This window comes from Heliangelus exortis, chromosome 7 (genome assembly GCF_036169615.1).
Source record: "Heliangelus exortis chromosome 7, bHelExo1.hap1, whole genome shotgun sequence".
Lineage (NCBI taxonomy): Eukaryota > Metazoa > Chordata > Aves > Apodiformes > Trochilidae > Heliangelus > Heliangelus exortis.
Genome location: NC_092428.1, coordinates 20,841,893 through 20,868,025, shown reverse-complemented (window position 1 = coordinate 20,868,025; position 26,133 = coordinate 20,841,893). Strand labels below are relative to the sequence as shown.

At 43.0% G+C, this 26,133-nt stretch overlaps 1 protein-coding gene across 7 annotated transcripts; it reads right to left on the bottom strand.

The window, feature by feature from the left end:
- Positions 1–11,753: 11,753 nt before the first annotated feature.
- NCOA4 (nuclear receptor coactivator 4) lies at positions 11,754–24,435 on the bottom strand. 7 transcript variants are annotated; one of them, XM_071749277.1, is made up of 10 exons: positions 24,323–24,435; positions 18,524–18,677; positions 17,976–18,116; positions 17,796–17,884; positions 17,217–17,325; positions 16,526–16,597; positions 15,717–15,863; positions 14,482–15,492; positions 14,047–14,136; positions 11,754–13,498 (listed from the first exon to the last, which is right to left on the bottom strand). In XM_071749277.1, exons 2-10 carry the CDS (start codon positions 18,662–18,664, stop codon positions 13,493–13,495), a joined length of 1,806 nt encoding a protein of 601 aa, XP_071605378.1. In that variant the 5' UTR covers positions 18,665–18,677; positions 24,323–24,435; the 3' UTR covers positions 11,754–13,492. The 7 variants fall into 7 exon arrangements, with proteins under 7 accessions (XP_071605378.1, XP_071605382.1, XP_071605379.1 ...); XM_071749281.1 differs by having other exon boundaries at positions 15,717–15,860; positions 24,323–24,433; XM_071749278.1 differs by lacking the exon at positions 24,323–24,435 and adding an exon at positions 23,953–24,039.
- Positions 24,436–26,133: the final 1,698 nt, after the last annotated feature.

Genomic DNA, 26,133 nt, shown 5'->3' with positions numbered 1-26,133 from the left:
GTGTCTGGAAATGGAAGTTTTGACTTGAACTTTTAAATGTTTTTCTTTCCCAGCTCTACTTTACAGTGCATTTGGAGTCATCATTGAAAAAACACGAGGTGCAGAAGATGACCTGAACACCATAGCTGCTGGAACCTTGACAGGAATGCTATACAAAAGCACTGGTAGAGTAGCAAAATATTTATAGTTTTCCTCTTCTTGTGCTTTACCCTAGTTACTAGGATTCTCATTACTTTTACTAAATATTGTCCTGCTCCAAAAAAAAAGTCAGTGTAAAAATGGTTCACTAGGAGCTAAGACCTATTCAGTATTTATTAACCTACACATAGTTTCTTACACAGCTAAGACTACTTAAGGAAAACTTACACATAACAAAAAAACCCCATCTGAATTAAATTTGATTCCTTTTAACTCTCACAGAACTGTGCAGAGCCAAATTTTGTCTGGTTTATACACATACACTGAACATACATTCAGATGTTTACTCAGATTGATAGTGAGTATATAAAATACATACCCAGCTCATTCTTAGCCATGTATTTCAGGTACAGCAGGAATAAAACCAGTGCATTCTCAAGTCCCTGAGTGGATGCAGGGAAATGGGAACTACCTTTCAAAGGGACAGGGGAGGAATACACAGAACACAGCTTGACAGCATCAAGCTGAAGCTTGTTGCTAGTGATTCACATGATGTGCATGTAAGAGAAACTGGTATATTTATAAAGTTATTACTGAGGTGTTTGTGAAACTCTTGTTTTGTGGTAGGACTCTAATCTTTGCCTAAAGGTCAAAACCAACAGTGTTATTTGAGAACAGCATGGATTTAAGGTTAGTTTGCTGATGCATACTGAATTGTTTGCAGAAGAGAGGGTCTGAGTTTCATCAGCAAAACACCTGTTAAAACATATTCCAAGCTCAACAATTTGAGGGAACATCTTTTTTTAGAGGACTGTGGGATACCACAGAGAGGCATTACCACAGGAAAAAATTAAGTTTTAACACTTTGATAAAGGTTTGGCTGTATGATTCACCTGTATTTTACCAAGGGGAAAATTTCTAACTGAGCCTCAGTGTCTTAGAAGTGTTCCTGAAGACCAGCTTTGTATATAGGACAAAACAGCTTGTTGGCCTGGACTAATTGAAACCAAAAATAATTGGCTTGAGCTGCCTGCATAAATACCAGCTTGTGCTCTTAACCTTGCAAGAACACATAGCTGTCTTGTAATTAACTACTTGCTTGAGTGATGTGACAGATTACCAACAAGCTGGGTGGGCTAAGCAGTATAGAAGTGCTGTTTTCTGTAGGAAGTTATTAAGAAGGAGAACTGCAATCTAACCCTCCAGCAGAATGTTCCTCCTTACCTTTCAGAAGTCTGGAGGTGGCATTGTGAGTAATATTTTTTTGGTGCAGCCACACATAACTACTCCAGTCACATGCACAGTACAAAAATTTCTGTTAACAGAGCACAGTGGGACTTTTGTAACTTAAATTCTATTGAGCTGACAGCAGGAAAGGTAAATGTAGTCATTAATGTAGTCATTCAGTCTGTATTCATTACAGTATTATATTTAATGTACAAACATTGTGTGCTGTGCCCATGAACTGTAGTGCAGAAACTCAGTAGAAATACATTTCTCAACATATGCAGGAAATATGAGTGGCCCAGTACAGGTTAAAGGTCAAGAATTAGTTCTGTAAGTAGAAAAGGTTGTATTCACTTCTGCTTGAAGAATTTCATTCCTATCTTACTTTCCTTTTTTTCTTACATGATCTGTCTCTATCTTCCTGCTTCTCCCATGCTTGTTCTCCTGTAAGTCCCTCTAAGTTATGTCTTTACCTGGCATCAATAAATATTTACCTAAAAAAAAAAACTTTAATATTGCAATATTGACTTTTATCAATATTGCAATAATTAGGTGGAATGCCATGTTGTGTTGGCATTAAAAAATAAAATTTAAAGCCACCAGAGACGTTTTGGTTACAAAGCCCCATATCTTAGTGTTAGGTAGAAACTCCCAGAAATGCCAAGGCTGTTCTGTAATCTACAAATAGTGGATACAGAGTTGGAGGCAGTGTTGAGATTTCCCACTTCCATCCCAGTTTTGTAAAGAGATCAGGAACCTATTTAAGAAGAAACTATCAACTTGGGTAGGTTTTTTATTATGCCTTTCTGGTTCATGTTTGAACACAACATTGATGGAAGAATCACATCAGCAACCCTGCTGCACTGAAAAATACTTTTGTGCACACTATAAAACCTAGACTGAGTTTCTAAAATGAGTGATTTAGCCTTTGCTGTGGGGGATGAGTGGACAGGAAAAAAAAAAAGCAAGATGACTTTTTAAAGGCTGAGATTTGTTGCCCCAAAGGGGTCCCAGTTTTCACAATTTTGTCCTTGTAGAGGTGTTAATCATTACCAAATTGCCAGCAGTCAAACAAAAAAGGCTTTCCAAAATACCCATGCTCTAAAGCCATTAGATAGTGAGCAGTTTTGTGCAAGGCTCCTTAGCACACATCTTATGTGTGAGGAGATAAAAGAGCATTAAAAAGTCTGCACATGTGTACTATGGAAGTTCAGCCCTCCTGTGTTCACTGGAAGCTGCCCACTGTAGGTGACTAAAGCAGTTAAGTCCCCAAGAGTTCTGATGGCCCTCCTTGGAGTGAGTTAGACACTGTTAACTTGCCATTATAAATCAAATTTTAGCTGAAATCCATCTCAGGATACTGCATGGCTTGGGTTAACAGATGCTGAAATGAGGAAAATCAGTAAAACTGATTTAGGAGCTTTGGACTTGCATAGTAGCTGATCCTTTTGACCAAAGTCATCTCTAGCTTTTCCATTTATTGTAAATGAGATTCAGTATCAAGATTACTTGCTAGATTTTAGCCCATATATAGCAATGTGATTACAGTAATTACTTGTTACACTAAACTTGAAACTTCATGGAAGTTCCATTTTGAGTTCACAACTTAGACTGAAAGTTCTGGGTAGAAGTTGAGTAACAAATGAAAGAAATCCCTTGGTATTCCTCTACCATCTAGTAGAAATGTTTGTACAGCTTAGTCAGTCCTGTCTGAGTTTTGCTGAAGGGGGGGCCTAAGTCCACAAGGGTGGCTTTTCCATTAAATAATATGTTACTCTCTTATCCTTCTGTTTCAAGCAAAGGCAGAAATTAAGATCTATTATGCCAGGTTTTTTCTGATAAATATTACAAAGCACAAACAATGACATATCCTAAACCAAACAAATATTTAACCCTCTTGCATGTGTTTCCAAGCTCTTCTAAATCAGAGGTCTTTATTATGTTTTTTTCATAATTGTATTAGCAAGAAAAATCAAGATGATGATTATCACTGTGCACTGTGTCACTCCTGTTCCCTCCCACCATGAGAGTCATCATGTCACAAAGGTTCAGCTAGCTGAGGATCTTACCCTCCTCCTGGAGCATGCAGGACTGGCCTGTTAGGAGGGAGATACTGAGCTTGCTGGGACTTTGGTCTGACCAGTGTGACAGCCATTAATTTCTCATTGAAATTCCTAAGTGAGACTTCAGTAAGCAAAAAGGTTAAATAACCTTTACCTCTTATCTGAGGGTTACACAGGTTGTAGATGTTCTTTTTCTTAGATTACTCTCTCCCCACTAAGGCTAGGGAAAACAGGAACAAAACTTAAGTAATGCTTTGGACAAAGTAAATTCTCTTGTTAACTGTACTTCTGTACAGTAGGAACCTGATAGAGAACCACAGAGACCCACTGGGTGTCACACAGCTGATCTACAGCTCTGGCCAGACTTTACTGCCTTTTTTGTTGTTTTTTTTTTTTAAGAGGTAGGAGTTCAGGGCAGTTGTGTTAGCTAACATCTTCTTGAGCTGTAAAAGTCTCTTCCTTTTGGCATCAATATGAACTTTTTGCAGACAGCTGTGAGCATGTAGCAAAAAAGGATTTGCTTCTGAACTTTGAAGTTCAGGGCTGTCAGGTGTTTTAGAGATTTAAGATCCTCTGTTAAAACCTGGTTTTAACCTAAGAAGTCTATAGGACTATTAATCAAACGGTGTTTAGTGAAATTATTTTGGTTTGAATCTGAAATTAGGAAGAGATAAGGACAAAGTAAAAGGAGGTGCTACAGGTAGTAGCTTGCTGAGGCTTTCTTTGTTACTTGAGGGCTCATATCTATGAACACACATGGCCAGAAAGCAGTGCTGCAGGGATTTGCTGCCTTTTACAGTAACTTAAGAAGTCTCCTGTCAGTCAAGCAAGACTAACACTGCTGTCACTCAGCAAGAAAACAGGGAATTTTAATAATGTTTGTGAAGTAATTTCACCAGCTTTAGTATTTCTAAACTTAGTTTACAAGTTATAAATTCTTCCTCTTTTTCTAATTTAACCTTCACACTGCAGTACCTACTGTTGTGCAAGTGCCCTGCTCTCAAAACACCTGCTTTCAGAAATGCCTGTCAGCTGTAGCTTTAAAGTTATCTTTCTCAGACAGGCAAAATTAGAGGATTACAACCATGTTTCTAGCAGGGTTAGTCGAGGCAGGGTTGGTATCAGAGGCTTCCAGAGAGTGATTGCAGAGGAAGGGTGGGAACGTGTTCTATCATGCAAACACAGCTGGGATGGGAGTGGAGAATTGTATTTATTTTTTTTTTAAACAAGGTAATCTTCTCAGAGGGCTTAACATTTCCTGCCCAGCAACTGGGGTGCATTCTACAGTGTTATTGTTTGAAGTCTGCCACAGACTTGGAGGTATTTACTCAAATGCAAATCTAACCAAGTTAGGGAAAGGAAAGTTTTTTTCTTTCCCTTTTTTTGTAATTACTGTGAAATTAGCTCAGAAATGAGGTGCAACCACTACAAAAGAAATGGCTGCTAAAATTTTATAGCAGAAGCATAGGGAACCTGGTAAGAAACATTTCTTGTAGATTTTCTTCTTGGATTTTTTTTTTTTTTTTTGTTAATGCACTTGTTAATGCACCCACCCCAAGTACACACATTTAGTTCCTGTTCATCAGACAGACTTCCAGTGAAACATCATCTCCAGCAGAGACCCCAGGTTGTCCAGGCAAGACCTACAGCTTGCTTTAGGCTCTGGGGTTGACACTTTCTAAGTGGATTCAGAGCTGCCATCCTCACCTCACCACAATACATAAAAATAACATTGGTTTTGGTGGTAGGAGCAGTAGGTCATAGCAGCACTGTGTCTTAAGTCTGTGTGGATGCTAGAAAGTGGCTCAGCTATGCAAAATCAAGAAAATACCTGTCTTGTACAGTCCTGATTTTACAGAATGTGGAACCAGGCTTGATCAGCCTCCAGCCAGCCTTTCTTCCATAGGAAGAATAGAAATTTTGAGGGCAAAGGAGAGGAACTGAACCCGAGGGCTAAGGGAAGAGTCAGTTGGAACAGTTGCAGCTCTGTACTGTGTTCCATTCTCTGAGAATGTTCTACATTTTGTGCATTTCCCTGTACACTTGTAATGGTTAGGAGCCCTCTTTGGGGGTTTTTTCCTAACATGAACAGCAGAAAATCAGGCTTTCTAATGTTTTATTAATTTTTCCCAAGAGTAATGAGGAATTAGTGTTTTTACAGATTATCTCAAGCATTTGTTTTGCATTAAATGTCCTTTAAATTTCACCTGTGGCTTTTTGACAGGATCTGCTCACATGGGGTTAGTTCTGTTTACCCAGCTGCAACCTCTTCATGTGAAAAGCTATTTGTGCAACAAATTCAGGACAACTTAGCAAAACCAGAAGTCTATATTTACATTCCTGAATCCTGATTTTAGGCACGTAGGTGCATAAACACTATGGCTTTCCTTTGAGCTGTTGAGTTCTCATCACCTAGGGCAATGAACTCGGGCTTATATCCCAAAAATCTTTCAAATCAGAGCTGGTCTGGCAATGAAATTTCTATAAACTATGGCTAGACATAACCTATAAGTACCAAGTCCAAGTTCTGCTATCACTTCTGCAGCTTCTTGGCTTAGTTACATACCTGACCAAGTTACATACCAACTCCTATGAAATCCATTTAATCTTGCAGCACAGGTAACACAGTCTCAGTCTTGCTGATGCAAACACTTTCTTGCCCTACTGCAAATCTTGCAATTGCAATTACGTGAGACAACATTATGAGCCATAAAGGGAAAAAACCTAAACATAGATCACTGAGATGCATATGATTTCAAGTTTAGGAACATGAAACCTGCTGTCAGTTTCAATAAAGCAGGCAGGTTTTATCTAGCTGTAAGCAAAAGCTGGCCTTGTTCTGTATACTGTTCACATTATCTAACTTGCTTTGTGTGGGATTAATAAACATTGCAGAATCAAACTCAGTGAAGTTTTCCTAGTGTTGAGGGTCATGCTCTCAGGTGTTCCTGTGCATTTATAATGTGTTCTGGCAGCTTTACCAAGGCACTTTCTCCTATTGAGAAACAGAAACATTCTGCTGTTTAGTAAAAGCAGCAGAAGTGTCTGCTTCTGCCCCTGCACACCACAACTCTTGCATGGGTGGAATGGAGTTATGATGCCATCACTCCTAGATCCAGTCAGGTGCAGTGGCTGCTGGTATTAGCCCAACTTGCCCTGTATTTTACCTTCAGTACTTGGGGAATCTTTAAATCTTGAGTAAGCAATTAAAAAAAAAACCAACAACAAAAAAAAACCTAAACAACTTTATTTGTATTAATTGCCTGTGTGACTCATTTTTTGCCATTGCAAGGTGATAATTTTTAAGATTAGTAATGGTAAGAATAAAGGATGTTGTTCAATACAAGCCCTAGTAAATTCTTGCCAGCTGATCCCTTTCATCTGCTTTTTAAAAGATTTAAGAAGTCCAAAGACACAAAAGCAGTGATTGCCCTCATGAATCTCTGGCACCAACATCAGCTGCTGTTGTGTTTGCTTCTTTTCTTCCAGCCCTTTCTCCTTCCCCCCCAAACCTAGTTACCATCACTGACAAACATTACTCCTGAAAGTCTGAATGCAGGAGTTCCTAAAGCAGGAAGAGATCCTATTTGCCTGTAAGCACCTGTGTTGAGGGCAGACTGAACAGCTAAAGCAAGAATTGGGAAAAGGCATCTTTGCTTCGAGTGTTGTGCAGTGGTTCACTCAGTGCTAATGCAGTGGGGGAAGAAGTCACACCCCAAAGGCAGTGTCAGGACCAGGAATGACCTTTCCTCAGCCTGCCAGCAGGTTTGAGGGGAAAGTAGAATCAGCACAGGTAGCCTGTCTGGAAGCTTACTCAAAAAAGAAAAACTGGTACATTATGGTTCCTCTGGATTTGAACAGCTGCTTAGAAGTTGCTGTGGCTGACCATTTCCTTAGACACAGCTTTAATGGGGTGCAATCTTGTTTTTCAGGTGGAGCACGTGGGATAGCACGAGGTGGCATTGCTGGTCTGACACTCACTGGCCTCTATGCTCTCTGCAACAACTGGGAGCACATGAAGGGCTCCATAACCCGGCAGTCCCTCTGATGGGGACAGCCAGCACTGGACAGAGGACACGCTTGCACAGTCACCTATCAGATCAGTTGTGAGACCTGTCTGGTGCCCCTTCCTCTTTTATGATTAGTGTGAAACCGAAGGATGCTGCGCTGGGAGGAACCTCTTTGACATCATGGAGCTGGACTGGCCCTTTCCGCCAGCTGGTCGCTGGAGAGGCAGCACTATTTGTTGGACCTGCAAGTGAGCAGAGTGGCCACCAAGACAGAGTCTCCCTGACACGCTCACCAGCTACCCCTGGGCCAGAGCTACCAGCATGCTCAAGTCCCATAGCTGTACTGCTGCCCTACCAGATTTGCTCGGTTGCGCGTGCTCCAGCGACAGCGCTGCCTAATAAAGTCTGTGTCCAGAGAGCTGTTCACTGCAGTCTGTCACCCAGCGTTGCTCTGGCAGCCCACAAGAGCCTTGAGCAGCAGCTGGCACAGGGCAAGGCTTGTTATTCTGACAGCACAGGGTAAGCTGTGAAAAGGGACATCATCATTAATAAAAAGGGTGGTACTTGTGCAATACCGTTTCTATGCTTTGCTGTTCCTACCGCTGGTAGGACAAACATGTGCCACAGCCAGTGATGCTGGTTTAGTTTTGTTTTCCAGGAACAATGTGATAAAATCCTGGGGGAGTTAGTGGGAGAGGGGAAGTGAGCTAACTGGCTGATTGTCTCCTGATGTGAGGTGAAGATGAGGCATACCAGGGGCTGAGTCCCCTCCCTTATTTGCTCTAATAAATACGGAACTGTTTCTGGTTTAGGCACAGTTGCTGTTGCCCCTGGATTATCAAAACACTTGGGTGCTCCAGAATCTTAGAACTCATTTAGCCAACAGTTAGAAACCAGACAGTATAAATACCCCTCTCATTGCCTATTCTAGGAATTTTAATTGTTGACAAGCTTTTTTCCCTCCCCCAGTTCCCAATAACTCTTCTAGGTTGTTGGTAGACTTAAGACATGTGATGAACCTACACCTTTCTGGTGGTAAACAGTAAGTTGTGAACTAGTTCAGTAATCAGAGTTCTTGTGTAACACCTCATTCCTTCAGTTTTTAAATAATTAAACAGGTAAGTGTTTTAACAGGTTTGAAACAGTGGGAAGGCAGGGCAAGGGAAAAATAAGAAACTTACTGCTCAATAGACAACTTAGTGCAAAGCAAGTGCTTGCTTTGAGTTCTTCCTACTGAAACATCTTAATAACCACACTGCACCCAACAAAATAGAAACTTCAAAAAAGCAATAGAGGGAAGGTGGTAGCTCTTACCTTTCTCTGGGAAGCAGTACAGCTTTGCTTAGGAGCTTCTTTAAGAGGTGATGACCACTGAAAATAGCCTTTTATAGAGTAAGTGCTCTAGCTAAGGAGCCTTCACAGGTGAACTGATTAACTTTGATTGGATACCACGTAACAATGGGTGCTATATGCCAGCATTTACTGAATCTACTATAAAGGAAATCCAAGAGGTTTTTTCTTCTTACACACTTTGTAACTGCAGTTTCTTGTTAAGCCTTATGTTCCACTGTCTGTGTAGTACTGCTGCAGTGTCAGAGCTGGACTGTCTTACGGGCATTTTTAAGGACTGTACCACTAAAGAAATGCCCACTCATAGGCTGCAGAAAGGTGACACAGGCACCAGCTGTGCAGTGCTGTTGGGTGGGACATCAGGAAAATGTGTGCACTTTCTTCCTGAGCTGCTTTTCCTGTCAATATCAGTGAGCTTCTCTCCACCAGTTTTTTTGGTCACCGTATGACACACCCCTACACACTTGATGGTGGTGGATGATAGATTGAGAGCTGCTTTGGGGTCTGATGGTGGGCAAGGGTTGCTTATTAAGTGTCAGGAACCTTGCAATGTGTCTTGGTTATGCTAGATACTTTTTCAGGATTGAAATATGACTTAGGAGCTTTCTGTCCCTTACTGAAGCTGGAGAGCTGTGGAGCTTAATGGATTTTCTCAAGTGTACTGGAGATAACGTAGGAGCAAGCTTTGGGAAGTTGCCACAACCTTAAAGCTAGGCTGGCTCTAGCACATTGTCTGGTCTGCAGTAACCTCAGACTTCCTGGAATTGTTTGCACTGGGGCAGAGCTGAGTGCATTTTTCTGAAACAGCTTTGGTTCACCACCTGTTCATATATGGAGTGATCCATAGCTTGAGCCATGAATTACAACCAGCACAGACACAGCAGTGAGGGAGGTGAATTGTGAGTGTAGAATACAGAGAGCAACCTCATCAGATTTTGTGTCAAGACTCACAAACAGCAAACAATCAGTATAAAGCTGCTGCTTAAAGCTGTGGCCAAAAGCACATTGAGTTCAGTAGGAATAAAAGGAAGTAGAATCACAGTACAGACAGGATTTGGTAAACCACTAAAGGGTCCTCCCATGCAGTATTGCCTAACTGGGCTTTGCTGATACAACTGAGACAGCTTTCCATGCCATGGCAGCAAAGGAGGGTGTCAGATGTAACAAGTATAATATAATGAAAGCATTTTGAATCTTGTTTTAGGAACAGACACTTTTCACCATTCCCTGTCAGCAGGTGGCTTCTTTTACAGTCAGGGGAATTTGTTGAGAAATCATCATGTGGTAGGGATTTCCAGCTTCCTCTGTGAAGCAGAAGCTGCTTCTGAAGACGGGAGGGAGATAGAGGTATGCTAGGGCACAAGAAATGATCCAGTGTTCATAGCCTATGGTTCCTCTGGCCTCTGTTCCTGGGAGTGAAAAAGTCCTTTTTTATGCTTTACAAGGTCTGTTACCCCTGTGCTCAATAAATCCTAGATAGTTAGGAAATTGGTATGTTTGACCTGTGCTACTGCACGGTACTACAACCTGGGTTTTATTTTGTGCTTTCACAGCATCATTGATATCAGTCTTGGGGTCAGCTCGAGTCTTTCTTCCTTCACCCTGACCCATCAGCCCTCCCTCCCTGTGCTGAGCAGGGCTGCCAGGATGGAGCTGAGCAGTTGCTGCCACTCCCGCCCACCTGCGAGGTTCCAGTGGCGCTGACTCCACTTTTGTGAAGGGTTTTTCCAGGCTCCCATGTGTACTGAATAGAGGGAACAGCAGCTTGCTTTCCTGACTCAGAGAGTGCAGCACAGCCTGAGCACAGCCTGACAAGTGCTGGCCTTGCCCCAGACTCAAGTCTGGGACGTGGTCCCATGCTGGCCACAGCAGCCCTCAGCCAGGGGTGTAACAGAGCTTCAGCCAGCACACACCTTGTGAAGCCTCACCCTTAACTTAGCCATAAAGCTCTGTACTTCCAGCCATACATGCAGTACGTGAGCACAAAGCACTTGGTGATTTTACACCAAGTGAGGAGCATTCATCTGTTATGGAAATAGCAGTAGGAGGAGGGTGGGTAAACTGCCTCAGCTCCACAGGGAAGGAAGAAAATGGAATTGTGTTTTGGAGAGGACCCCATTCCTCAGTGCAATCAGATGATCTCGGATTGTTCAAAGGTCTCCAAATGTTTAACAAGCCATGAATAGTGTTTTCTGCTCCTGCTTCTCATCTTCCTTGGTCTGTGGAAGGCCTCAAGTATTTTTCTCCCTGCCTTGGAAAGCTTTACTCAGGATACACGTAAGAGTTCTGCACATGGCTGCTTCTAGAAAGGAACCTCTAGCCCAGTCAGAAAATCTGTGTGCAGATGCACACCCACACATGAAATTCAAGGTATTATCTTTGAAAGGCTGCCAAGGCCCAGCTGCATGTGGTCTCACAAGAATGTTCTCTTACTGCTACAGTGCAGCCTGGATTAAGTGACTTCTACCAGTTCAAAGAAATGGAAAATCCTCAAAGGAGGAACAAAACATGCAGGGAAGATCATGTTCAAAAGCCTTTTCTGGTAGAAGAGACAGAGAAGAACTAAATTCCAGTTATGCAGCCAAATAAGAGATGTTCTACAGCCATGGGAGGACTGAAGGCCACTAAAACCCATAAATCCTCAAGTATTCAAGAGAGCAGTAAGAAACACACAATCATTTTGTCTACAGCCATTTCTTACAGCAGCTGAATAAAGGCTGAGTGATACAGACATAGCAGCCACGTGTCCAGGGGCTGATGCTTCAGTGCAGAAACCAAGAGGTGCTGCCCACTGGGTGTGCACCCAGTGCCAGGGACTCCTGCTGTGACAGCAGAGCTGTGCACAGCTGGGAGAGAGCAGTGGAACACAACTGACACACATGAATCCCACAGAGATGGAAGCAGAGCTGCAGGAAACACACCTCAGCATTTTTGTAAACCTCAGCAAAAGAGACATCCCACACTGTTTAGTTGAGATTACTTTTTAATGGAAAAAATTAATCAATGTTTTACATAAATATCAATTGGTGATAACAATACAAGTTGAGTAAGTAAAGGAATACATACCCCAAAGTTTGAGAGGTTTGTAAGGAACTGACAAAGTAGCACACAATGATGTCTACAAGGAATTAATTATAAGAGGTGGGCTCCATATCAGTCACTTTAATGAAGTTCAACTGCTAATTGAATTAGGCTGTTATTGGAGTTAGTCACAGTGCAGTCTTCCCATGCAGTAAAAAGGACATGTTCAAAGGAGGGAGTCAGCTTCAAAAACATCTAATTATAGCAGAGAGCCAAAACTATCAAAGTCCAAAAGCCTCAAGTGGACCACTGATGTTAAGCCCTCTTGGGTTTTGGTATCACATGTGCAGTGTGTCCCTCCCAGACTAAAAACTTCAAATGAAATGCACAGGTTCTGTCAGACAGGAATGTGTTCACACTGACAGGAGATCCCATGGTTGGATCTCACCAATTCCTTTTATACAGAGTTGTGAAGAACTGAAACAATTTTTATTGCAGGGATGGGGAGAAGGGAAGGCTATTTTTCATAGTCGTTAAGAGCAATTTGTTAAGTGAGTAGAAGCTGCACTAAAAACTATGTAAATTCACAGTTTTTCATGAAAGCTGATGGGCACTGATCCACATTTTCATCTGTTGTCTCCACACTCTTTCCTATAGACTCAAAATGTTAGGTATCTAGAGAGGTATTGCTCATGCTGAGTCCAGGGATCAGTTATTTGACCCCACTTTCATATGCATAACAACATGGAAGTCCATGGCTTAACTATCTTTAAAATGGATCAGTGGGAGCCACACAATTTGCCAAGTTAGTGTTTTTCCTAATTAGACAGCATTCCATCAATCTGATGAGAAGGCATAAAATTACCCAAATATTACCTTTAAATATTATGTGGCTAAGATGCCCGCTTTCTTAGTGGTTTAGTCAATAAAAGTTCATTGTAGATTTTCTAAAACGAGCAAAAACATTCACTGAAAAAGTGCAAGATGAAATGTGTAATTCAGATAGTTACTAAATGCTGGGGACATGGTAGGATCTGATCTAACGAATGGCTCAAAACTTTGCAAGACAAGTTTTCATTCAAAAATAAGTTACCAATTCTCCTGTCATGCGTCAGGTCCCATCAATGCTTGTCTTTTTCAAAACCTGACTACACAAAGTCAGCTGGGAGACACACCAATATAAAATGCAAAGGAAACCTTAAAAATTACCAACTGCTCAATAAAAGAAATGGCTTCCAAATGCAGCCTAAGTTAACCCAGTAAGCCAGAACCCAATTAATGACAAAGTTATAGCAGCTGAAAGGAACAGCAGTCTTCTAAAGTCACTGCCAAAGGTGGACGTGTCACAACACCAGAGATTTTGCTTTACATCTGGCTTCAACATACTTCAAGTGACAACCCATTAAAGAAGAATCATGTAGCCCCTTAACAGACAGGAATTTACTAACACCTCTATAGTATCAGATTGCTTATGCTCAGTGAGTTTACACTTCAGGATTAATCTTAACAAAAAGGCATCTTCTGCACCGTAACTCTTGTCACGAGTCATCTTTCTTTTTGCTATAATTTTAGAAGAAAAAGCAGATGGCCAAACACAAACACAGGAATTCAGCTGGCTGCAGTCGCTCAGCGTGATGTGCGATTGATCAGCAGGAAGGGGATGATTTCAATGCTTCCAGTTGTTCACATCTACAATTTTAAAACGAGGTTATACTCTATTTGATAAACAGAAAGCAACACTTCAAAAAAAAAAGTTGTATAAGACACTGGGGGAGGAAAAAACCACAAAATACTTCCTAGAACTTAATATCTCAGCTTTTAGGGTTTGCAGTGTGTTTGCAAAGGACTTTTATCATGAATTTCAAAAACAATGATAAGGAGTTATCTTAGCAGAGAGGAGAAATATGATGTCAGCTATCACTACTGAGACAAGAAGGAAGCTGCCTGGGAATTTAGACATTATTTGCACATTCTAGTTACAATAGAAATTACCAAGATTTAACCAACTGTCACTCAGTTGAAGAGTGATTTACAAGATCTTAAGTAATTCCTACCCTAGCTTGCAATCAAGAGGAGGAATATGTAAAAATTCAGTGGTTCAAGCTGTTAAAAAAGTATATGGGGAGAAAATCACAATGCTGCTAAACATTCTGTCTGAAGACATCAGCTGGCTGCCAGTGTCTGTATTCTGGGGTTAGGTTTGGGTTCAGCTGTTCCAACACAGCTGTGATTCCTACCTGTAGAGGAGTCTGATACAGCCATTTTTCTTTATCTCCACTGAGTTTCATACAGGCAAAAAGGTCACAAACTGTAGGAAGGCCAAAGTCCTGAAAGAGAAGTCACCTTAATTACTTATCTCCAAACATAAATACATTGCAATGCATCTTCAAACTTTGCAAAAAAAAAAAGAAAATAAAGCTGATTTCTAAGTCTAGGAGATGAATACTTTCTTAATTTATTAAAACTAGTTATACTTCAAAATTAGCTCGGGTTGTATTAAATGCTGGCCTCATCTACACTGAAAACATTTAAAGAGCTAAGAAACATAAACAAATGTTGGTATAATCCAGAAGAGCTATGAATTTGTAACAGAAGGCAGGCATTAAAGTGACTAAAGCAATAAACCCAATACATTGGCTTAAGACCAGCAGTAACAAAGAACTTCAGCTCACTTGTGCTTTCTTGCGTAGAAGCCATTTATCTTCCACTGGAGGCAGGGTAGTGTTTTCTAGGTTGTCTGAAGTCAACACCCAACTGTTCACATTCAAGGGAAGGTGGAATGGAGCCAAGAGGTCTAGGAAGGGACTCTTGAAACTATTATCTGCTTTTTCCCTACTCGCCTTTTCTTCTGCACTTTCTGCTGTGTGTTCAGACCTGGCCAGCCAGCTTGTCAGAGGCCTTTCGAGCAGAGCTTTCCAGGGTTCTGCGACCTCTGCTGAATAATCTGCTTTCTCTGCACTAATGGGTTCCCCTGTGAGCTGCTGTGTGGTGTTAAGCCAGGCACTGGAAGCAGACTTGGTCTTCTCGTGCTCAGGATTTGGTAAATCTTTCTGGCTGACTGGAACTCCATTTTTATCCTTCCCTTCTTTCTTCAGAAGCCATTTACACAGAGCCACTTTTCCACAGTTATCATCGCACACACACTCTGAAAAGCTGGCACACAGCTCATTAGCTCTGCACACATCTTCCACCTTAACGGGGGCCTGGGGATGCTGAAGCAGCCAAGCATTTACAGCAGATGTAGTGGGTGATTTCTTTCCATCAAGATGCTCATTCAGGCACTTCAGATTTCCCAGGTTCTCAATTTCCACGCTTTTGATCTGGCTGCCGCAACAATTCGTGCACGTTTCAGCTTTGAGGAGCCAATCATCCAGGTTAAATTCTTCCCTAAAAGGTTTAAATTCGTATTTCCATTTCTCATCTGAAGTACCACTTCCATTTTCTGTGTCAGGAGTAAGCAGCCAGTCTGAAAGGTCCATCTCTTCTTGTTCAAGGGATTCCGATTTCTCCACCTTTTCAATAGTGGAAAAGGATGAGTTGAAAGTAGAGGTGGAGTCCTTGGAGCCAGAGGAGTCTGTCTTCCCAGCAACATCACACTGTTGATTCTGCAGGAGCCAATTTTCCAAATCCTTTAGATTTCCCCAGGCTTGCTCAAAATAACTGACTTTGGAAGAATTAAAATCCTAGTAAAGACACATTGAAATGCATATATTAACACTAAAAACAATGTTTAGAAACTGTTTGCACAGCTACAGTTTGGAACATTCTGACAGTAAGTGCAAGAAGTATTAGCTGAACGAACATGAGGCAGAGTGAAGAGAACTAGAGAAGGTTTAATTCCCACCTGCAACCAATTACTGTGTTTTCCCCCTTTATTAAAAACTAGGTTAGTGTGTAAAAAGCTTACTTGGCTGGGTTCCAGCAGGCATTTTTGTGTAATCCATTCTTCAAGATTGGTGCTGGGAACATACGGAGCCTGGCAAGCACCCACAGGTCTGCTTCCAAGTAACCAGTCAGCTAGTGAAGCACTCACTGTCCCACACAGTGTTTTCTGCTGAGAAAGAATGGTCTTGGTTGTGAGAAAGTCTAATTACTGAGGTAATCTATGGTGAATATGAAAATAGACGTGCAACATGCATCAGTATTTCTGAACCAAAAGAAAAACGGGTCCCTTCTAATGAAAAAAAATCTTCAACTGCCTGCATGACTTAAACCACTGCACTGACAAATTATTTTGCAATCCCAAATTCTTCAGTGAGGATGACAAGAGAAGCAACAACTTCTACAACACACAGTCTGATGTGTGTAACCCAGCCATAATCCTCCCTGTGCCCACAATTCCCATTACTATCTGTTACCCTCCTTCACTGCCGCTGTCTCTGCACAGAGCCAAACATAAGATTTCCCATTAATTTCTGCATTAAAAGGAACCTTAAAGCTCCAAGTCCAGCCTTGGCAGCATCAAGAAATACTAAATTAAAAAATTCTGACTGACCATCACACTCCAAATTGACTTTCATACTATGTTCTTGCAGATTTGGTCATGGAGCAGCTAGAACATCAGATCACTCATGCTCACCACGGAGACTGTTCCAGGCTACTCAAACATCTTAACAAACAGAAGTCATTACTCAAGCAAGGTAACACTGTGTTGCATTCTCCTTTTTCTTTTAATACAACTAAACATTCACAGATAGATACAAGTCTTAATCTTACCTGCTCACAGTTCACTAGGGCACAATTCTGACCTGGGAACCAGGAAGAAGTACTCTCTCTCTCTGAGGTTTGCTGTATGGAACAAAAAAAACCCAAAACAATCCAAGAGTTACTGTAAATACGGACAAAGCTGAGTTTCTAGGATGAATTCTACAACAAAGCAGAAATAAAGCACAGTTACAGAGAAGTCAGTTCTCTGTGGATAACAATTTTCCCAACACTTGAAAATGGAATGGAGAAAGATTTACTGTAAGAATGCCACATTCAGTCCATTTCCTGTAAGAGAATTATCTCAAATAACACAGGAAATAGGCTCCTTACATAGGAATCTCAAAATATTTCTATAACAGAAAGCCATCTATGATGTAGAACTATTAATATCTAAAGAAATCTGTAAAACAAATTTACAGTTGCTGAATGGAGTAAGAATACAACAATCATTCTCTCAGTCTCAGCCAAAATATATTAAAATAACATGTAAATAACTAGCTCTAAGCTCAGTCAAGGTAAGACCTACACTCAGTAGTTAATAAACCCTGTGTATATATTATACAGCTGAACTATGACTCACACACAAGATTAATTCAAGCTTTATTTATTAGTAGAAATACCACTTGAAATATATCACACTATAGCCTCAAAAGATTTTTTTTTCTTAAATATTCCAACCCAGGAAAATCTTGGTGCTTACCATTGTTTTAATTGAACCAAATGAGGTAATAGCCTGGCGAAGGTAAGATGTGTCAGCCTCAAAATTCAGGATGGAAGACTCCTCTGGTTTAAGAGTAAGACTCCCCAGTCTGAAAGGGTAAGATGACAGATACAGAAAGAGAAAAATAATTTACAATCTTCTTTATCCATCATGTTTTGAGAATCAACCCATTATTTAACAAAAAGGCTTCTAAACTGACTTGGCACTACCTCGGTAACCAAAAGAATTAATACTTGCATTAAAACAAAGAGATGCCTATCCACAAACCAAGAACAAATAACTAGCCAGCAAAACACATTTCTCCTGCTTACTTCAATTGCCAGTAACTAATATTTGAAATAATCTACACAAGTGAGTACCTCCACTGGTCATTATAGTCTTGGTTTTTCAATCCAAGATAAAAAATATAAGAATTGTATCTCATACTACTTTAAATATCTTACTTTGAGGAACCATTAAAAATGTGGAAGCAGTGAGTCAGATCTATTATTAATTCTGTTAGATAAAAAACAAATTAAGAAGTCAAAACAAACACTTGCATCATAAAAATATATTTACCTTTCCAGGCAAACTGAAATCTGGTTTGCTAGTTCGTTGCTATAGGAGCGTTCCAGCTGATGAATAAGGCAATTGAATTGTCCCAAATACTGCAGGGAAGACAAAACACAGGTTAATACTAGAAAATACTTGCACTGACAAAGCAAAACGCCAGCACAGCAATTTACAGCCACCTCTTACCCAGTAGAGCTGCTGTGCCTGCTGCTGCAAGGCCTCCTCTTTCAGCTGCTGGATGAGATCCACCTGCTCGAACAGCCACACCTCGCGGCTGCGCAGGCATTCCAGGTGGCGGCTGATGTGGCTGTGAATCTTGGCTTTCACCTGTAAAGCAACAGGTACCCTTTCCAGAACATCTGCCTAGGGTATCAACAAACACATGCTGCACCCATTACAGAGCAGTATTTGTCACAGGTTAACTCCTGTTTTTGAAACAATTTGTTTCTCAAAAACTAAGCAGTCACCCACAGCACTGTAGAGGATGTTATTTGCAATCTCTTTCTAAATTAAAAAAATGTTTAAATGTTCCACCCAGCAGCTGCAGTACCTTCTGCTTGTGATACAGCAATACCTTTATCCAAGTTGCATGACCAAGTTACACAGCAAGATGGTTGCAATCTCTAGGAAATTTTCAGACTATCAGCATAATCAAAAGTATTCTGGAATAATAAAAATTGTCATTAAAGTCATGTTATTTATTAAAATGCTTTCTAAAAAGAATTTTAAATTACCTCCTGCCAGTTCTCTTTAATCTGTTGTTCAGCTTTGACAATTCCAGATATAGCTGTTTCCAAGTCCTTCTTTGCTTGAAGGCACTTTGCCAGAGGCTCACTGCTGCAGGAATTTCTGCTTCTGTCTTGTGGTGGACTCATTCTTGAAGTGTTCCTAAAGCACAATGGAAAAAAAATTTAGTTTCCATTCCTCTTTAACAGAAGAGGAAGGGCATCATATGAAGAACCATCTGCTCTACTTCATTATAAAAGTGAATAAAAAAACCCTCAGATCCTACACGGATCCAAGTTTTCTCAACATAGATAAGGCTTCCTCTGCAGGGACAAAGGTCTCTCCAACACCTCAGCCCACAGAATTTACACAATTTCAAGAAAACAACAGATATTTGACAACAGCTTCAACTGAAGGAGCTTAGGCAATCCTCCCTTGTCATTCACCTTCCTCTGGCTCTCATGTCCAGCCAACGACTCCAGCAGCTGCAGGCTGATCCAGGCAAGGTTCAGCAGCTCTGCTGGAGCAGGAGAATGGCCCAGCAAGGGCAGACAGTTCCAGTTCCTCTTTTTTCAGGTGCAGGCAAATGAGCTGGCTCCCATAAATAAGAGAATTCTAGTACAGTTTGATCTACTGAAAAACTACATGTTGATACACAGATCACTTTTTACTAAGGTGCAAAGGCTGAAATTTACAGCAGCTGCCCATTATTTTTGTTTTGTTCACAGCCAGGATAACTTACTCAGCTTCTTCAGCATATCCTCAAGTAAAAAGAGCTCAGAAAATTTCTACAGAAGCTACACTGCAAAGATTCTGCAACTAAGGGGAAAAAAAAGCTAAGTGTGGCTTTTTAGTAAAAATGGGAAGCATCAACTTTTTCTCTAAACAGTGGGTATATTTTGTTACCGAGGAGTTTCGATTCTCCTGTTACTTTCATGGGATTCCTGAAGCACTAACTAGAGACTTGTAGCAAGCATTCTATTTACAACAAGTCTCCAGCAATGACAGGCACAGAAATCTCCAGAAGAATTAAAGTGTACATGTACCTATCTAAACACTTCAAATTTTTACCACCCTCTAGAAGGAGCTGAAAAGAGTATTTTGACTATGACAAGACAACCAATTTTGACTATGACAATCCTGTATAAGTGAGCACCTACTTAGCCTGCAATTTCCAAGCCTCCTGACCACAGCAGCCCCAAAATCCTTCTAGAGCCAAGACCTACCAGTTACATTAAGTTGTCTGTTTTAGAGAACAGAGGGCTAGGAATAGTTTGCAAGAGGAAGCTGACGGAAAAGGTGAGGTTCAGGGAATAGTTGCATCTCCCTTGGTTCCCTCTGAGCTTCCCATCTCCCAGATGCCCCCAGCCCTGAGACATGGAGCAGGCAGAGCAACCACACCAAGCCCCTGCACACAACTCAACCCTAACCTCAACACAGCATCTCATCTTTTAAGAAGCACAGAGCACAATCACCAGGGAACTGAACTTGAATTTATTTTTTAAGTTTACGTTAATGCTACATCATATTCAACAGCGTGCTGAGGTCCAAAGATAGGGTGCAAAATTCTCCATCCTGTGAAAAAACTGACACTTTCGTCCATGTATTTCCATATTCTAATGCATTCACAGGTTTAGTTCTGTAAGGTTTCAGGATCTTCACTTTGCTAGTGATGTTCACTAAAAGGTAAGCTTTCACTTCACAACACTCCTTGGTTTTATCTTATCAACTCTCCCCTGCACAGCCTCCACAAAGACGTAAGTGGTAGCCCTAGTTCTCAGATACAGTCTAGAATTATTAATCCAAAGGCAGAGATATACCTAGCCAAGAAAACAAGAACTTTGGATATATTAAAGATGTCATACACTCAAAAATAAGCAAACAAAATCAGATTGTTCTTTATTATTTCATTCATAACCTGACACAGCAACTGACTCAAAGTCTGAAAGAGTAAATGTAAGCCATGTTTGCTAACACAGCAGATACAGTACTTAAAAGAGTTTTGTGAAAATTATGCTGTGTATCTACAAATACCAAGTCCAAAGTATGCTGCACTGACATTTATGTATTTTCTGAATTTATAACACCAGGGAACTACGCTCAATGCCTGAAGAAATGCTACTTTTTCACACTTTGCATTAGCACCTTCAGACTGTAACAGTCAAATTTAAGAAACTTACACATGCTCCTCTAATGAACTCTGAAGATACTTGTGTTTGTTGCATTTCTGTTCTTTCATTTGATTGCAAGAGTCTCCCACCAAAATGTATACACAGAGAGAATAAATGCTGTTTTCCTCCAGCCAGCTACCTCCTGAAAATGGCTATTCTCATGCTTTGTCAACAAGTATCTGATAAAACTAACATTACAGTTGAAGATGAGAGCCAAGCCATGGTTCTTTTCAATCTCCATAGGCCTCTAAAAAAAAGCAAGTGCGGGTAACCACCTATTTCCTTACTTCCCAATTATCAGAAAACAGCACTAGAAGGTTCAAGACATTTGCAGGTCCCATGCCCTGAAATACCCGAGATCACAGGCTCAGCAGCAACAACTATAATGACTTCTGCAACAGAGTCCCGGCTTTGGGCCATTTTCATATCATCGAACTCTTCCCAGCTGCAGCAGTATCCCACCACTGTCCCGCATCCCCTGACCCTGCACTTACTGTCGGGGGAAAGCAGCACTTCCGCAGCCTTCTGCTTACAGAGCCCTTTCCATCTTCACCCTTCCGCTCTGCAAAGGCACGGACTCCAACAATCCTTTTTCTGGCTCCCGCAAAACTGTTTCTCAGCCCCAAATTCCGCTCCAAATCCTTGCTCGCTGATGCGGGCCGCGACCCTCCCCGGAGCCGAAGCGGAGAGCAGGCGGTGTTCCGCCGGGGTGTGGGTGCGGAGGGCGGGCGGACCCCGCGCTTATCGCTGGGGACAGGCGGGGCCCCGCCCGCACCGGCCCCGCCCCGCCCGCCGCCACAGCGCCCACCCGGTCCCGCACGTCAGCAGCGGCCCGGAGACCCGACCCGACCCGGAGCAGCTGGGGGGAGCAGCCCCAGAACACCGCTGCCACCCTGCCTAACACACCGAGTGCCTCCTGCCATCCCGCTGGCAGCTCAAACCGCAAAACCAGAACGGTTTGCAACAAACCCACTAATTTTTGCAACTGAAGAATGTGTGGCAACGCTCCTTTTTTTTCAGGAAATAAATGCCGGAAAGCGCACCCGAGCGGGAGGGCGTTCGGTTCTGCAGCAACGAGAGCTGAAGGGGCTGTGAGCCTCCACAGCAGCCGAGTGACATCTTCCCTCCCCGGCCCACAGGGAACCGGGTCCAGCACTGCCCTACGACATTCCAAAAAATCCTACTGATAACAGACCGATCAGATGCAGTTAACTCCTGCAGGACCTGGAATGTCACTTGCAGAAACAGTTCTCATCTGCTCTTGCTCCACAAGTGATGAGGAAAGCGTATGTAAGGGTTCCGAGTGTCAGTAAAAATGTTAAAGCCATAAAAACAAAACAACTGCCCAAACGAGACAGGAAGGCAATACCAGTGCTCCTTATGGCAATATAAATACCAGACTTTACAGAAGGATTTTTGGCTGCATCTATTAACTCCCAAAAGCCTCACTGGAGGGTTGTCACTGCCAAGACCCCTGGTCAGAGTACAACCTCACCCAGTGCTCTGTATAGTCTCCAGTCTTAGAACAGTCTGCCCTCCACCCCTGAGGTGTTACTTCCCATACTTGCCTTCTTTTGCTTTTATTCATAAATAAGTGCTGGTAGAAATAAATTATTTTAGATTTCAATTAACTATCAGATGGCTAGGAAGAAGAGGGGACAACCCTTTCTCACCCCTATGCTATCTGCTAGCAAGCCAGCAGAAAACTGGTTTTACCAGCTTTTCATTTCCAGCACAGCCACAGGAAGATCTTTTTTCTCCATTTCAAATGGGTACTGCATAACCTCAAAAGATGGCCACGCTGACTCCCTGCTGAGGAAAAGCTTCTGAAGGGAATGAAATCTCTCATCAAAGACTCTTGTTTAAAAATGTGGAATGATTTCTTTCACTTGGCAGGACAAGGCTGTTCCAAAGTTAATCTCTGATCTGACTGCATGTGGTTCCAACCCAGCTGCCTTGTTTCAACTGAAATCCCTCTTCATTTCCATTTTCACCCACCAAAGAACAGTAGTTCCTCTTCAGTAACAGTCCAAAATTAGGTACGTGGGAGTTGTGGTCAGGGAGGAAAGTACTGTGAGCACATGAGCTGAATCTCAGAAATTTCCATTTACATCCAAACATAACAAGTATTTGATACAGCACAGCATCAATTTCACAAGCCAGCATCTGTGTGGAGCTTCTGCTGTGGGAGTTATTTTACTCCAAAACAAGTATGTATCACCCTATGTTCAAAGTCCCAAGTGGAAAAAAATTACCCTCAACAGTTCTGAGCAAGAGAAGAGGTGAAATTAACACCTTAAGTAATAATAATACAAAAAGTTTTGGGCAATACATTTTCTAGAACTCAGGTGGTTTTTACCTCCTGTACCATATTGGATCTGTGCCCCAGAACCAAACAGACTTTTTAGCCTCTTTTGGCCCTGGAAAGAGCCCAGGCACACACACATCCTGAGACATCTTCACAAGGGCTAAGTTCTGAAGATCTGCAAGTCACCTACTCAGGGGAGACAAGATGTCTGATCCTCATAATTACAGGCAATACCAAATAAGACACCGCAGACTGGAAAAGACACACTGGCATCTTCACACAGATTCTACATCACAACTTAACTATCTTTCAGACTTCTGCATTTAAAACCCTTTGGAAAACAACGGAGAAACCCCTTTCTATGCTTGGGGCGCAGGGCCCCACAGCTCGCATTGCCATGCTCTTTGTCCACACCACGTTCAGCATTTTTCACACCAGTGACAGCGTTTTTTACCCTCCCGTGGCCACATACCTTACCTAAAACCCCAGCGGAAGACAATCTTATTCCTCTGGCAGCTTTTCCCTTCAATGCCAGCCACAAACAGCGAGTTTAAAAATGAAAGACTGACTAACAAAATCCCTGAAAACTCTGCCTCAAACCCACTGCCTAACAACAGACATTTTCTAAGATTTCAGTGAACACGGGGCACGACATCTCCTCAGATTATCGCTTATGAAACCTCAGAAAAGCGCAGTTTTTTTAACTTTTCAATTAAGGCACGAGGTGGTGTGAGGCGTGCCAGCAGTTTCCCTTCTCCGGGGCCATAAAACAAAGCGAGATCAGTACAAACCCCAGAGCACCGCTTTGGATCGCTCTTAGCCCTTCACCCAACTACTGCCATTTCCTGACAGACCCGCCCGGCCATGTCCAACCCCAGCCGGGCCTCCTGAGCGACTGTTCCGGGCTCTCACTCGAGAAAGGGGAGCCCGGGCCCCCTCGGAGCTCAGGACACCTCACCTGGCACAGCGGAGCGGCTCCCCCCGGCACTCCCGCCCGCCCGGGCCCCCCAGCGCTCCGCCGCCTTTGCGCGCCCGCCCGCACTCCCTGCGCGGAAACCTGGTACCGCCGCGCCGCCACAGGCGGGGTTGGGCCCAACCCCTTCGGAACAACCGGGACACGCGTTTCGCTTCACCCAGCCTGAACCGGGCGGCAATGTCGGGATGGCTGAGGGAGAACCCGGGTGGCAGAAAACGACCGATACACACACAATTCGGCAAGGAGAACGCGTGTCCATCCCTACTGCGCGCAACCGCCGCCAGCCCGGCCTGCGAGAGACCCCGGCCCCGTCACCACCACTCCGCGCCGGTCCCCGGGAGGCCGCGCTTACCGGCGTCCGCGGTGAGCTCTGCCCTCGGTTCGGCCCGCTCCCTGCCCTCGGTTCGGCCCGGCCAACAGCCGCCGCTCTCGCGAGAGTGCCGCGGATGCGCCGAGACTCGCGTGCCCCCTGGCGGCGCGGCGGAGCGGCTGCGGGTGGGGGATGGAGGCGCCATGGCGGGCGGGGGGCAGGGGACAGGGGGCAGCCCTCCCCTCACCGGGGGCTCGGCCCGGGAGAAGCACTTGCAGGCAGGGGAACCATCGGCTGCGTGTCCCCCGCACCCCCGGAACACTGCTCGGCGGGCGGCGGGAGGGCTGAGCTGCCCGTCCCCCTCAGGGCCCGTGGGGCGGCCTGGAGGCAGCAGGCGCCTCAACCCCTGCTGCCGGCCCGGCCTCCTCCAAAACCCCCAACAGTGCCGGGACCCCTCCCCACCTGGGACAAAACGAAGATGAAAAGATGAAGTGAGAGAAAGATGAAAGATGAAGTGGAGAACGTTCCAGGGAACGGGGCAACCCATCCATCTGGGTCTTTCTCGCGCCCACTGGGAAATCCCCAGTGTGCTTCGTGTGCTTGGCTTTACACAGTTCCCTTTTCTGTTTGTTTGTGTCTTTTCCCAGGTGTGAAGCAGAGCTGAACGTTTCCCAGTATCTGCCATCACAGTTCGCACCTGGGAGAAGGATCCAGTTACTATTATAGAGCATGGCAAGAGCAGATTGCACTACTGCTCCCCATGCTTCTAGCTACAAAGCAAGATCACAGCTTCTCTGGGACCATCCAATCATAACCTTCAAGAATGTGTGTCTGTGAGGCACTGCCCTTTACAGTCCTTCGTACAGGACTTAAAACAGATAACAGAGAAAGGACTTCAAATGGAAACCCAAGTATCTGCACAGCTCTGCATACATGTGGTAGCTGCAGCACCATTTTCTTCACACAGGAGCTCCTCTGGGTATAAGCTGAAGAGCTGTTTTTTGGAACAGGATCTTATGAGCAGAGTTCATGGCTGCAGCCAGAGCACAAATAATTCAGCACTGACCTAAGAGAAAGTAGAAGTCAGCCACCCAATCCCTGATGTTCTGTTGCCCCAGGAACCTGTATTTAAGGTGTTTGGCTTTCATGTCTAAACACGTAGTCGAGACAGGCTGTGCTATATAATCCTTTTCTGTGTGTTTGGATGCACAGCCCTGTCTGACCTTGAAGTGCAGCAGCACTCACGTACCTGTTGTGTCCTCCCACCCATTCACCCAGCAGCACAGTGACAGTGGTACAGCACAGCTGGAGGTGAAGCTGAGTGGAGTTAAAGAAATCATCATTGCAGGCACCAGGGAAACTCATGCAGCTCCTGCTTGTCTATCCCTCTCCACATGAAACTGAAATACAGACTACACCAAACTCCCTCCACATCTTTCATTTAAAGAAGAGCATAGAAAGGTTTTTCTGTAGTTTCTCCAGGAAGTCTAACCAAAGGCAGAACTTACTTCTGGAAGCAATGGGCTACAGTGAGACCCCTTTGTGAATAAAGGTCCTGCCACAGACATGAACAAATCTGTTAACTCATTGTGGTCCAGACCTATTAATGGAAAAAATAAGAGAAGTTTAACCAAAGGAGTGTCATCCCTTGGTAGAGGAACAGAGAACAGGAACAGGTTAGTTTGTGATAACAGAAATTATTTTTCTTGTGCAATAGAGCTTATTAGCCACTGTAGAGGGAATGCTTATGTATGTTTATTTTTATGTATATTATTATTTTTATATTTTATTTATTTTCATTATATTTGGTTTTCTAGATTTATATTATTTTAATTATATTTTATTTCTATTTA

Bases quoted from the DNA above. Each gene is read 5' to 3' on its own strand.
- NCOA4 (XM_071749275.1), bottom strand. The intron at 17,326-17,795 runs GTAAATATATTT...TTACCCTTTCAG, and splicing joins ATTTCAGTTTGCCTGGAAAG to ACTGGGGAGTCTTACTCTTA. The intron at 14,137-14,481 runs GTGAGCTGAAGT...CTTCTCTTTCAG, and splicing joins TTCTACGCAAGAAAGCACAA to GACTTTGGCCTTCCTACAGT.